This window comes from Eptatretus burgeri, chromosome 11 (assembly GCF_056783735.1).
Source record: "Eptatretus burgeri isolate ZD-2024b chromosome 11, Ebu_testis_v1, whole genome shotgun sequence".
In the NCBI taxonomy this organism is placed as follows: Eukaryota; Metazoa; Chordata; class Myxini; order Myxiniformes; family Myxinidae; genus Eptatretus; species Eptatretus burgeri.
The window spans coordinates 101,624,648-101,637,804 of NC_140971.1; the positions used below are offsets into that span (position 1 = coordinate 101,624,648).

Genomic DNA, 13,157 nt, shown 5'->3' on the forward strand with positions numbered 1-13,157 from the left:
TGTAGCTCCACTAGCGCTCAGACTTCAGGGTCTGGAAGAGCAGCTATAATTTTTTCTAGTGCCAGTCTGTCCCACGCCTCCACTGTTCGGTCCTGATACGTGATCCTGACTGATTGGTAAATGTCCTGTGCCAGCTCCTGCACTGTCTCACCCGGCTTTTATCTGCGGTGCTGGAGCTGGGCCCGTACCAGATCACAGTTCACTGCGAACCCAAACCGACAGCTCAACGCCTCGCAAATGTGGGTGCTGGTCAACATCCCCTCCGCGACCACGTTTAACACATCTGCGGCTGGTCCCCGCAACGTTGCCACCAAATTCCCTGTACGTTCCCGCTCGTTCCACTCGTTCAGTCGGGAAACACACTCAAATTGCGTCAGAAAAGCTTCAAGGCTCCCTGACCCGTCAAAATTTACCAGGGGGATCACTTTCCTGGCAGCCCGCTTTCCATTTTCTCCCTTGTCCAAATCCAGCCCAGGGATCAAACACCCTTGCGGCTGCATATCCAATTTTGGAGCTCCTGGTGGACAAAGATGTTTTGTGGTGAGGGTCTTATGGGTCAATTTTGCCTCCTGTTCCAAACGTTGAATGGACCGATTCACCTCTTCTCGCAGACTCTTCTGGGCCTGCACAACCTCCTCCAAGGCTCCGTCACGAGTTTGTAGCTGCTCCTCAACCAACGCGGACACTCTACTGCCAAAACACGGCTCCACCAGGCCTTTATCTAAGAATCCCTCTTGGCTCATAATTTTATCATGCTCGTCCAAACGAGCTTCCAATCCTTTTACCTCCTCCACCAAATTCATCCCTTGCTTCCTCAACTCTCCCCATTCTTCTACTTGCTGCCGCATACGAGCATCCACACAGGCACGATGACGTTCCAGGCCTTCATCCACTTTATCAACCCGAATGTTCGTTGCCTCAATTTTATCTTCCAATGTTTTCCGTTTCTTTTCCGCCTCCAATGTAATTTCTCCCTTTGTTTCCTCCAATCTATCCTCGAATTTACTTTGTATTTCCCCCAATTTAACATCCACACTCTCCTCCATCTCCGTTTTCATTTCTCCATCTTTTCCCCTAATTCATCCCTCATTAAATCGATCCGTGCACCCAACTGTGTCCCCATTTCCCCTAATTGATGTAATTTCTTCCCTCTGTATCACTAATTGATTTGCCATTTCTGCCCTCTGTATCACCAATTGATTTGCCATTTCTGCCCTCTGTGCTGTAATTTTAATCCCCAAATTGCCCAATTCTTCTTTATTATCATCCAATTGGCGTTTCATGTCTGCTCTCTGTGCTGTAATTTCACTCATTAAATGTTCCAACATTGCCTGGATCGACATCGCGCCGGTTTCCGGCGCCGCCGGCTCCGTTACGAGCGATGAAGCATGGTACACGCTCGGAATGGGGGAGGTTCCGATCCTACCCCCGTCTCTCCCTTCTTCCCCCGACTCACTGCCAGACACGTGGCCTTCCTCTTCAAACATCTGCACATCACCATGGTGCAGAAGTCCCGTTTGCCACCAATAAAATGTAATTTGAAAAATCCCGCCAAAATTTTCCCGCGCTCGCGCGCTTTTCTCAGGTAATTTTATATTCCAATTCATAGCGAGATTTTAATCTTGGTATATTCTCCCGATACCAAATATAATTCAGAGGAGTTTGAATACCCTACACGATTGACACCAATGTGGCGTTCACGGGACTTGACCAAATCCCGCCAACGTAAGATGAGCCGAAACGATGGAGGCGGTTTATTTTTATAACCCAAGGGTGGCGGTTTTGATCGCTCTAGAGCAAACGGGACGAGAAAGGTGGCACGTGGCACTTTACTGAGTAAATAGCGTTTATTTATTTATGCACAAGAGCGATAAAAAGGCTCGGCAAGAGGAGGGATCCGTGGGCGATTTGACGAAGGTTGGTGTTGATTCGGGGGTGGGGGAAAGCACAAACAATTTCAATGTATATACAACAAAATGTAAAGAATCAAATAAAATCTGTACACGAAATTCAAACCCTCTAAGGCACCAGGTACACACACACACACACACACACACACACACACACACACACACACACACACACACACACACACACACACACACACACACACACACACACACACACACACACACACACACACACACACACACACACACACACACAACGTAGCTAGTTTGGCAGGCTTGCCCGTTAGGGTGTTTCACAAAATTTATTTTCATAAAATTTTGCCAGATCGCTTTTTGTCTTGTTCTAATTGGCATTGTAAGCATCTGTACCAAAATGGAGTCAATTTCTGCACATTTAGGGTGGCACACTTTTTCACACTGTTGACGTTTTTTTTTTCTATTTTTTAGGAATAATGGCATCAAGAAAGAAATGTAACTTGCTCGAGAAGCCCCCTCTACCTTCCATTTTAGGAGCTCTCCTTCCCTCAAAGGAGCAAGTGCTACTCCACCTCCTCTATCATATTGAAGAGGGGAAGGCATTATCAAAGGCCACAACAGCAACAATGGATGAAGCAAAGAAGATATGGGAGAGAGCCAGTTTCCCGACAATGACGGATGCCAATCTTCGAAAAAAGATCAAGAAGCTGTATGCGGAGTACAAGAAACTAATAAAAGAGAAAAACAGAGAGACGGATGGAGCTCTTTAACGTCGTGAAACTTGGCTAGGGGATCTTCAGGACCTCTTCGATATTGCTGCAGCAAACATATTCGACCTGAAGATCCCCGAAGAAGACAAAGAATTTCTTAGGCGCCAAAGAGAAGACCGGATGTCATGCTCTTTTGGATGTGTAGACAAGGTTCAGCAAGGAAAGGATAAGAGAAAGAGGGCAAGAGAAGCTGAGAGAAACGCAAGAGCTGAACACAGTGCAGAAACAATGGCAAAACAGAAGTGTATCCAAGGTACTCACACGCTATCTCGATTGAGGGAAGAAGTTGGACAAGATTCATCAACAGCCTCTGAAGATGGTTCAGACGAAGAGTTCGCTTACAGGACAACGCCTGCCAAGCCCAGCCATATCTCACATGCAGGATTAAAGAAGTGAGGCTCATCTGAAGTACTTGTTGCTTTATTGACAACAACATGGGACAGAGAGGGTCTATCCAATCGTCAGACTGCTGCATCCTTCATAGTGACAGCAAAGAGCTTGGGACATGATGTTAGCAATTACTCAGTAAGTTCCGCAACTGTCCATAGAACTTAGGTTGAGCAATAAAAATTGTGAAAAAGTGTGCCACCCTTTAATGGTGTCCTATTGGCTCAATTTTTGGTATAGATGTTCAAAATGTCAATAGGAACAAGGCAAAATGCGATCTGGCAAAATTTGGAAAACTTTTACTTATACCATTATATTGTGAACCACCCTATTGCCCGTGGTGTTGTTTTTGATTCGTGGACCTCCTGTGGTGTGGGCCCAAACCGCTCACAGCCGCCAGGGAACCCAGTTCATGCGCCAAGAGCGAGCAGGAGAGAGAGGCAAGTCTGCCCACCGTCCGGTCCCGTACCCAGAGCCAGCAGAACACGAGAGCAAAATGAAGTGAGGCAAGAGGCACGAGGAAAGAGGGACGAGGAAAGAGACACGAGGTATGAGGCAAGAGCAAGAGGCATGAGGCAAGAGCAAGGGGATGTGAACAAACCCCGCAAGCTGTTTTATATATTTTTCTCTCCCAATCAGATCGTTTCATGCTCACGAGTCTCTGGTCCTCCCAACGGAGCGCCTCGTTGGTCCTCTGTCTGCGGTCCTCCGCAACTGGTCATCAGGGGGCGGAGCCGTCCGCAAATATACAGTATCTCCTCCCTTTCTCTCAATCCTCCAATCAGGCCGCCTCATGCTCCAGGGTCTCTGTAACTCCCAATGGAGCGCTTCATTAGTCCTCTGTCTGCGATCCTCCGCCAATGGTCAGCAGGGGGGCGGAGCCATCCACAGCACCGTTCTTTCACGTAACGGCAAGCCTGCAGGAAATACTAAAAGGGAATACGCATCAACACTTACCCTAACCCGTCTTCCTATCTAATTACGTGACAATTATAATTTCCCCCTTAAAGAAATGGACATTTACTAGATATAATCTATCACCACTAAATCCCTACTTAATTACATCAAGATCATGGTATAACTCAAACAGCATTGAACTTTATTTTAATTTTTTTATTTATATTTTAAGTCAACATTATTTTAATTTTTCTTGAATTATAAGAACATTTGTGGACAATGGAATAAAAATGAACATCTCAAGATGAGATTTGAACCTGTATTCCCTGTCTCATGAGTGTTCAGATAGGAACACTAATATTAGGTAAACTTGATGGGAAATGGTGGAGATATGCGCTTAAAAGCACTGGGTTAGTAAAGATGGAGAAAGGCACGTTAAAGGATGTGATGGAGCTACCAATGACAAATCTCACACTCCATGTACAATGAATAGCTCTCCTGAAGTACATGCAGTATTCCATCTCATTGTTGAAACATTGTTGTGCTGTTATTATGTGATCCCTCTGCACTTGTCACCGATATCTCATTTCTGCCATAGCATTTGCAAGCGATGCATACGCAAGATGGATCACCACTGCCCGTGGGTGAACAACTGTGTGGGAGAAAGCAATCAGAAATATTTTGTCCTCTTTACCGTGAGTTCTTGTAATCCATTCTGCATATTGCTTGCAATTCTTAGAATTTATGATGTAACCTCTTGGACGATGGAGGCACTTTTTTCTGTTAATCTGACAAATTGGTGACTTATCAAGTATGCATCTTTCTCAAATCCTTCAATGTTTAGTTTTATGATCCAAAATTTTAAAGAGCCATTTTTTGCCAAAGCATAAAATCAGGTGTTGTTTTTTTTCTTCTTCTCATGCACTGCAAAGAAGACAAATTTATAAGTGAATTGATTTGCTTCACATTGATTCACTTGTAAATACATGTTGGTTTCGTTGTGGGTTTCAAATTCCTTCTTCGTCCAGAGTTCGTCATGTGCAATTCCTTGGTGTCATCCACAAATTTGCTGATGACAGTTTCCTCATGCAAATTTTCATCACAGTGGTTCATAATGATGAGGAAGCATAACGGCCCAATCACTCACTGATCCTTGGCCGACAGAACTTACAATTGACATCAGCTCACTTTGATTTGGCGCCTTGAGTGATTACTCTTTGTGTCCAATCTGATAAACATGTCTTGATCCACTATAAAACTTTTCCACCTATGCAGGAGAACTTCGTCTAATTACCTCCGCCACTGAAGGTGAAGGAGGTTATGTTTTCACCCCTTTCTGTCTGTTTGTTTGTTCGCCTGTGTACAAGATATCTCAAAAAGTTGTGGACGGATTCGGACAAAACTTAGTGCACATGTTGGGTGTGTGATAAGGACGAATTGATTCAATTTTGGTGAAAATCCGGATCTAGATCTGATAATTTTTAAGTGATTCTTCACCATCGAGAGAAGGGGCTAAACCGATATTTCGCACGATATCTCAAAAATGTATTGGGCCAGATATGTCATTGCGAATGAGGCATTACAGGACAGAGGTATGCGCTCTACCAAGTGTTCTTCTGGTTTTGTTCTGTGGCATCAGGTTCAAATTTCTGTATTATATTAAGTTGTTCATTTTCTTCCAATTTGTTCAACATCTTGCAGCCATGTTGTGCATGCTTTTTTGTAGGAAGCCCCTCCATTATCCAAATATTGTGAGCAATGGTTGGCCATTAAGCATTTTCAGCCTTTTCAACACTCCTGACATTTGGTTTTTTTTCTTTTAGGTCATCTTTTCGAGCATGACCTAATAATATTGGTGTTGAGAGGAGAGGTGACTATCCGTCCGTCCGTCCGTTCACAATGAAGTTGAAGCGGGAGATCTGGTCATTAGTGATCCTGATAGAGGTCGATGAGACGTACACGATGGTATGACTTTCAAGGTCACCGAAGGTCAAGGTCAAGGTCACGAGGCCTTTGAAGTTGCGAAAATGACGATTTTCAAAATTCTATCTCCTCTGCCATTTCTCAAGCGATCTTGAATTTGATTGTGGCATATGAATCTATGGACAATATCTAAATTTTGGTCAGGCCGGATTTTCGATATTCGCTTTCGTTTTCGTGCCACATGACTTCAAAGTTGGCAAAAAATGCGAAAATGACAATTTTCAAAATCTATATCCTCCTACATTTCTCAAGCGATATTGAATTTGATTGTGGCATATGAATCTATGGGACAATATCTAAATTTGGTCAGGACGGATTTTCGAATTTCGCTTTCGTTTTCGCGTCACGTGACTTCAAAGTTTGCAAAAACTGCCCTACCTTCAGGAGGCGATATATTTTCTCACAGAGATGACCGTCACTCCCGCACGGGTGTATTTTTTCTAAATTGTTTGGCTTTTCTGTCCTCACAATGCTATCCTTCAAAAAGAAACCCCCGAAAAACTTTCACTCGGACACAATATTATTCTGCCTTATACCTGGAATTCCCGTACACAAGGACACACAAGGAAATTAGACATAGGTGGAGGCCATTCAGCCCATCATGCGTGCACCACATCAACACCACACGAATGTAGCAACACAAGATCCAAAGAAGAAAATGCAAGTAAAAAAATTTTTTTTAAGTGTTTTTCTGGGTTTTTGCATTCATTAATTTTTTTATTTTAAGTTTTTTTTATAATTTCTCCTTAGGGGAGGGGTATTGGCTTGGTTAAAAAACACACATCAACCACACAACCCCCCTTGATGAGACCCACACCAACAACACTCCGTACAAATGCACACAATCACCCATCAATGCTCAAGTTACCTAAAAGTCCTGCCAACAAACCCATCTCCCTCTATCTCCATTACTTCCAGGTACCGATCTAATTCTAATTTAAACTTATCTACTGTTTCTGCTGCCACTACCTTTCCAGGGAGACCATTCTATGCATTAACTACTCTGAGTAAAAGCCCCCTGCCTCACCACCATCTTAACTCTCCTCTTCTTTACTATCAGGCTATGGCCCCTGGGCCTATCATTGTATACTCTGTTGAATAATTCATCTGCACTTATTTTTCTCTACGTTTCATTATTTTAAACATCTCCATCATATCTCCTCGTTTCCGCCTCCTTTCTAGTGTATAAAGCCCTGTCTCCTTCAGCATCTCCTCATAGCTGAGTCGAGCTAGGCCCGGAATCAATCCAGTAACCCTGTGCTGAACCCCTCTCTCTGGCATCGATGTCCTTCCGGAACTGTGTTGACCAGAACTGCACACAATATTCTAGATGTGGCCCTCACTAAATTCCTGTACAATGTTAACACCACCTCTTTTGATTTATAAATGATCCCCCTCCGAATACCACCTAAAACCTTATTTGCTTTACCTGCAGCTGCCTGGCACGATGCTGCCTGCTTACCTCCCATATCTATTACCACCCCCAGATCCCCCTTTCTGTGTGACACGCTCTAAAGTTACCCCTTGCATCCTGTAATCTCTATTTTCATTGCTCTTTCCCATCAATAACACCTTACACTTACTCAGGTTGAACTACATCTGCCAATCTTTTTCCCCAATCTCTGCAAGTATCAATACTTTCCTGTATCTGATCACCACCCCTCTCTGCTATCCACCTCACCTCCAAGCTTTGTATCATCTGCAAAGTTGGAAAGCTTACTCTTTACCCCATTATCCAAATCATTGATGTAAATAATGTGGAGTAATGGTCCGAGTTCTGATTCCTGAGGTACCCCGCGACTTACAACCTCCCAGCAAGACATCCTTCCACTCACAGCCACTCTTTGCTTCCTTCCACTGAGCCAGTTTGCAATCCAATTAGCTACCTGACCAGCCACTCCACAAGGCCTCACTTTGGCTAACAACCTCCGATATGGTACCTTATCAAATGCCTTCTTAGAAGTCAAGATATACTATGTCCACTGCCTTTCCCTCATCCACCCAATCAGACACTGCTTCATGGAACTCCAAAAGATTTGTTACACAGGAACTACCTCTGGTAAACCCATGTTGACGACCTTTAATTGGTTTGTATTTGTTTAAATGTGTCCTCATCTGGTCCATCATGTCTCCAACACCTTCCCCACAACTGAAATAAAACGAACAGGCCTGTAGTTCCCCAATTCTTCTCTGGATCCTTTCTTAAATTATGGTGTTACATTTGCGACTCTCCAATCCTCCGGTATCTGTCCTGACTCCACTGAACTATTGAAAATATCCATTAATCTCTCACTTACCTGCTCAGCCACCTACCTCAATACTCTCAGTTGCATATTATCTGGACCTGGAGCCTTATCTCCTCTTAGATTACCTCGCTGTTCCCTTACTTCCTCCACTCCAACCTGGATCTTCTGCCTCCTCGATAGATACTCTCAGCTATTGGCAATTCTCCTGACTGTTCCTGTGTAAAAGTTGAAGAAAAATACCTGTTTAATAATAAAAAATACCACCCCCACAATGCTTCCCCTTCCCAGATTCCCTCTCCATCAACCTGCCCCTCTCCACTTCCTTCTCATCTTGCCCCGTCTCGGCTTCCTCCTTGTTCTGCCACCTTCCCTCTTCCCGTTGTCCTGCCTCCTCCTGTCTTCCCGCTCATCCTGCCCCTCCCACCTCGCCCAATCCCACCCCTCCTATATCCCACTGTCCCACCCATCCCTCCCCCCATCTCACCACTCGCTCCCCCTGTCTCGCCCCTCGCTTCTCCTCCCCCATCCTGCCCTATCCAATCTCCCCCCCATCCTGCCCCCTCTCATCTCCCCCCCAGTCCCACCCAACACCATTTCACCCCCCATCTAACCCAATCCCATCTCCCCCTCAGTCCCGCCCTCTTCCATCTTGTCCCTCATCCCACCCTCTCCCATCTCCCCCCGTCCTGCCCTCTCCCATCCCCCCCATCCCACCCCTCCCATCTTCCACCCTCCTGCAATCCTGCCCCACCCCATCGTGCTCTCCAGCCTACATCTTCCCATCTTCCTCCACCCGTTCCTCAGCCTCCAAGCCTCCTTCCTGTCCCGCACCCACCCAACGCCTCTTCCCCTGTCCCTTACTGTGTGGACCTCAAACATCCGAGGCCTTCTTTCCAACCTGATAGATTTCTCAATCCAGGCTGCTGCTGACAGCCCAGACATCATATGATTTAACAGACTCCTTCCTCACACAGGATGTCCCTGATTCCTTCATGTCTCACGCTGACTATTGTCTCGTCCGGTTTGATCAACCTGTACCCCGTTCTGTGAACTTTCCCACTTGCATTTTTCCCAATGGTAAATCCTCCCTTCTGGACTGAGTGATGACAAACTTTCCTGCAAATGTCTCTTGGTCTTCTTCTGCTTCAGTTGGTTCATCTGATCATGTGCTTGTGAGAGTCAACATCTCTCTGGCTATTTTCAGAGAGCTGTGTCAGCACCAGTGAGTCTGGCAGATCACTCAAGGCAGGGACTGCAAGAAGCCATCTCTTTTCAGAACTGGTCTATTGCCTGGTCTATTCTGATATATTCAGAAATATATCTATTGCCCCTGATGGTAACTCATCCTTGGAATTCTTCCACAAAAGCCTGCTCTCTCTCTCATCCACAGATTTATCCCATCTCGTCTTCAGTTGTCCTACCCTTCCTCTCACCCATGGTATACTGAATCCTGTGGTGAGGCACTTGCTCTGAAACGACTTTCCTGCTCTGCAAATCCAACTGAATGCAAATCTCAGTGCATTCCAAAAAGTCTGCAACAAGTGTGTGTCCACTCTAAGGAGAGCCAGAAAACAACATCTGTCTCACCTCAATATTGCACTTTTAAACTTGTCTTCCTCCTCTATAATCTGGAGACCGTGTTAAGTCTGTCTCTGGTGTATGCTTTCCTTCCATCTATTCCCTCTCTTCAAATGAAGGCCAATTGCCTCAATTCTGTGTTTGCTTCAAAATCTTGTGTCCCCAACCCCTCACTCTCTGCACTCACCCTTCCCAGTTCTTTCCAACTGTTCCTGGACTCTCTCTTTTGCAACTGAGAAGGTGGAGAAGTTTCTGTCAACCCTCGACACTTGACTCTGCTCCTGGACCAGACAGCTTCAGCACATGTGTCCTAAACACCTGCTGTACTCATCTTGCACATCCTCTCTCTGTCCTTTTCACCCTGTCATTTGTGATATCATCTTCCATCTGCTTGGAAATCAGCCAACATCAACAACTACAGGCCTGTCAGCATTACATAAGAAGGTGCAAAAACTCATCCACTCAACTACAGGCCTATCAGCTTACTTCCAATCATCAGCAAGGTCATGTAATCCATCATCATAGCTGATATGAAATCCTTCCTTTTCTCCAATGACCTCATCTCAAATCATCAATTCGGATTCAGACCTGGTCACTCTACCTTGGACATGCTGCTTCTACTCACCCAACAATTGATGGAGGCCCCAAGTGTCAGATATATGATCAGGGCCATCTCACTGGACATAACTCATGCTTTTGATACAATCAGGCATCCTGCCTTTCTCTCCAAACTCTCTTGCTAATGACATCCAAAGCCAACCCCACACATGGCTTCCTGACTTCCTCTACTTTTGTAGACAACGTGTGGCTCTCAACGAAATCCTATAATCTACTTTCCCTGAGAAATATGGAGTACCCCACGGCAGTGTTCTGGGCCCGGTGATATTCCTGATCTTCATTGATGACTGCTCTCTGACTCGGGAAAACCCCCTTTGTCTATTTCCTGATGATTCCACCCTTTATTGGTTTGTCAGGCCAGATCAATTCTGTGACTTGCTTACATGTACCAAGTAAATCTGTACTAACTTTTTTATGGTCTGGTTGTCTGCAACTAAATAAATTCACCATGGACTTATCAGCGACTAAACCAATTAACCATAGACTAATCGGCGACCAAACCAATTAACCGATCAACCATATGTTTCCTGGTGAAGAGGATGTATGGATATTGACATCCAGCAGGATGAAAAACAAAACCTGTCAAACGGTGGAGGAGCTCCTTGTAAGCCAACGGCCATCCATATCTGGTGCCCAACTGTGTGTGTGGATGTCTTCTTGCAGTTGTGTTACCTCTTTCTAGGAGGTTGGTGGCAAGATTTGCACTCCGGCCACAGCAAAACCCTTCACTCTGCCACATACACAAAAAAACACAAACAAGCAGTCATAGACTGGTACTTACGAAATCGTCAACTTGACCTCTGACCTTGTCCAATAAAAGCTGTCTCTCGAGAAGGTAGCGACGCAAACCAGAAGTTTCTACGATGATTCTGTACCAAACCATCAAAAATCGAATGTTTGACTTCACTGTGACCTTGATCTTTGACCGATTTTGACCAAAATCTAATCAGCGCGAACCATCACCCTCCTGAATCACGTGGTGTAATTTGACATTAGTAGCTTCTTCCATTCTCAAGTTATCGTGCCTACAAACAAACACACAAACACACAAACACACAAACAGAGGATGGAAGTCATCAATATACTTACGAAATCTTTACTAAGAAAAACCCATTTCATGGGAGTACCTCCTGTGCAGCTGCCATTTTATAGGGCGGCATACCAGATGATGGGATTGGGGCAAAGTGTTCAGAATCCCTATTCTTTGATGATAAGAAGAAAACCATGGATAAAACTTGCTGGGTCAGGTTGTGGCGGTGTGTGTTGGGGTGGTGCTGAGGTGTCATCCACCAGATGGTGGTCTCCTCTGGTTAACGTGAGGCAGTCCAGTGAGGTCATTCCAGGTACCCACCACTTCAGGTGGGTGCCTGGAATGACCTCACTCATGGAGAGGATGATCACCTGTCTCTGCTGTTATCCTGAACTCCAGCATTTGAACATCAGTATTGCAGCACTCCTTGAGGTTTGGATACCGGATAGTGGTAAAATCATGGTGGGAGCTTGTACCTACTGTTGGTCTGTTCACTCTGATGGTTACCATACATAAGAAGTTGGTGTAGCTGTGTCCAATAAGCTGACAGAATATTAATAATCAATAAGAATATTAATAAGGTCAATCAGAATATTATGAGACTGAGGATTCCTCACTCCTTGGGTATCATTTTCCTGGTCTCTGTGTGTATGCTCCGACCGAGGCGAGTGATCTCACTTTGAAAGAAACGTTCTATGCTGTGCTCAAGTCTATGGTTAATCAGTACCCCAGGTGAGATACTCTTCTAGTCTTGAGTGATTTCAGTGCATCGACTGGCATTGATAGGGATGGTTATGAGGCATGTATTGGTCCCCATGGTTCTGAAACTGTGAATCAGAGTATCATTAAGTTCCTTGACTTCGCAAGATGTCATGGACTTAGGGTGACTGGTTCATGGTTTCAGCATCCACAGCCACATTATTGGACTTGGCATTCCAACGCTGGTGGTGTGGCAAAGAAAATTGATCACGTACTCATTGATGGTCGCTGGAGGATGCTCGAGAACCGCAGGGTCTGCCGGAGTGCTCAGTTCCTCAATACTGATTACAGGCTTGTTGTAACAACTCTGAAGTTTCAGCTCAAATCCTGGAGAATGGTACCATCTCAGCATAGGTAAGATGTTGGCAAACTCAAGAACGAGAGGGTAGCTGAGGAGTTTGCAAACAAGTTGAGTGTGAATCTGGGGGTATCTAGGAGATTCTGGGGGTTGCAGGGGATCCTGAAGAGTTGTGGAGTGCCTTCAAGACTACCATCCTTGATGTTGTTGCTTGTTGTCTTGTAACCAACCATCAGGTGAAGAAGAACTTTATCTCCCAATGAACACTGGATACCATTGACCAGAGTTCTAGGGCCAGGCTTAATTTGTAGAGCCAAGCTGTTCAGGTGCTGTGGCATAAAACTACGTTTGCTGAGGGCAGACAAGAAGGCCTATGTCCAAGGCATCTGTGAAGGCGTAGAGAATCACCTGCGGTCAATTTTCTCGTCTTCCTTTCAGAGGGATCCTTGCATTGTATTCCTCCAAAACTAGCCCTCAGTGTACTGCAGTTGAAGCAGAGGGTGGTGAGCTCTTGACAGAGGAGTCTGAAGTGAAGGCCCGCTGGGCCGGTTACTTTGAGCGGCAGTACCAAGCTGACCCACCAGCTGTTGAGTTAGATGTCAGGAGAGTTACTATCCCTATTGCTGACCCTCCAATCAACTGTGAGCCACCTTCGTTTGTGGAAAGACAAGCTGTAGTGAAACAGTTGAAAGTGGGTAAAGCTCC

The 13,157-nt window shown here is 45.2% G+C and overlaps 1 protein-coding gene across 4 annotated transcripts in view; it reads left to right on the top strand.

Annotated features, from left to right (window-relative positions):
- The window catches only part of LOC147017779 (palmitoyltransferase ZDHHC3-like), a 146,971-nt gene that overhangs the window by 56,335 nt on the left and 77,479 nt on the right, over positions 1 to 13,157 (top strand). For all 4 annotated transcript variants that reach the window (XM_085847686.1, XM_085847688.1, XM_085847689.1 and 1 more), the window contains one exon: positions 4,539 to 4,635. In XM_085847686.1, coding sequence (XP_085703812.1) covers positions 4,539 to 4,635 — 97 coding nt within the window. The remainder of the gene's footprint in view (positions 1 to 4,538; positions 4,636 to 13,157) is intronic.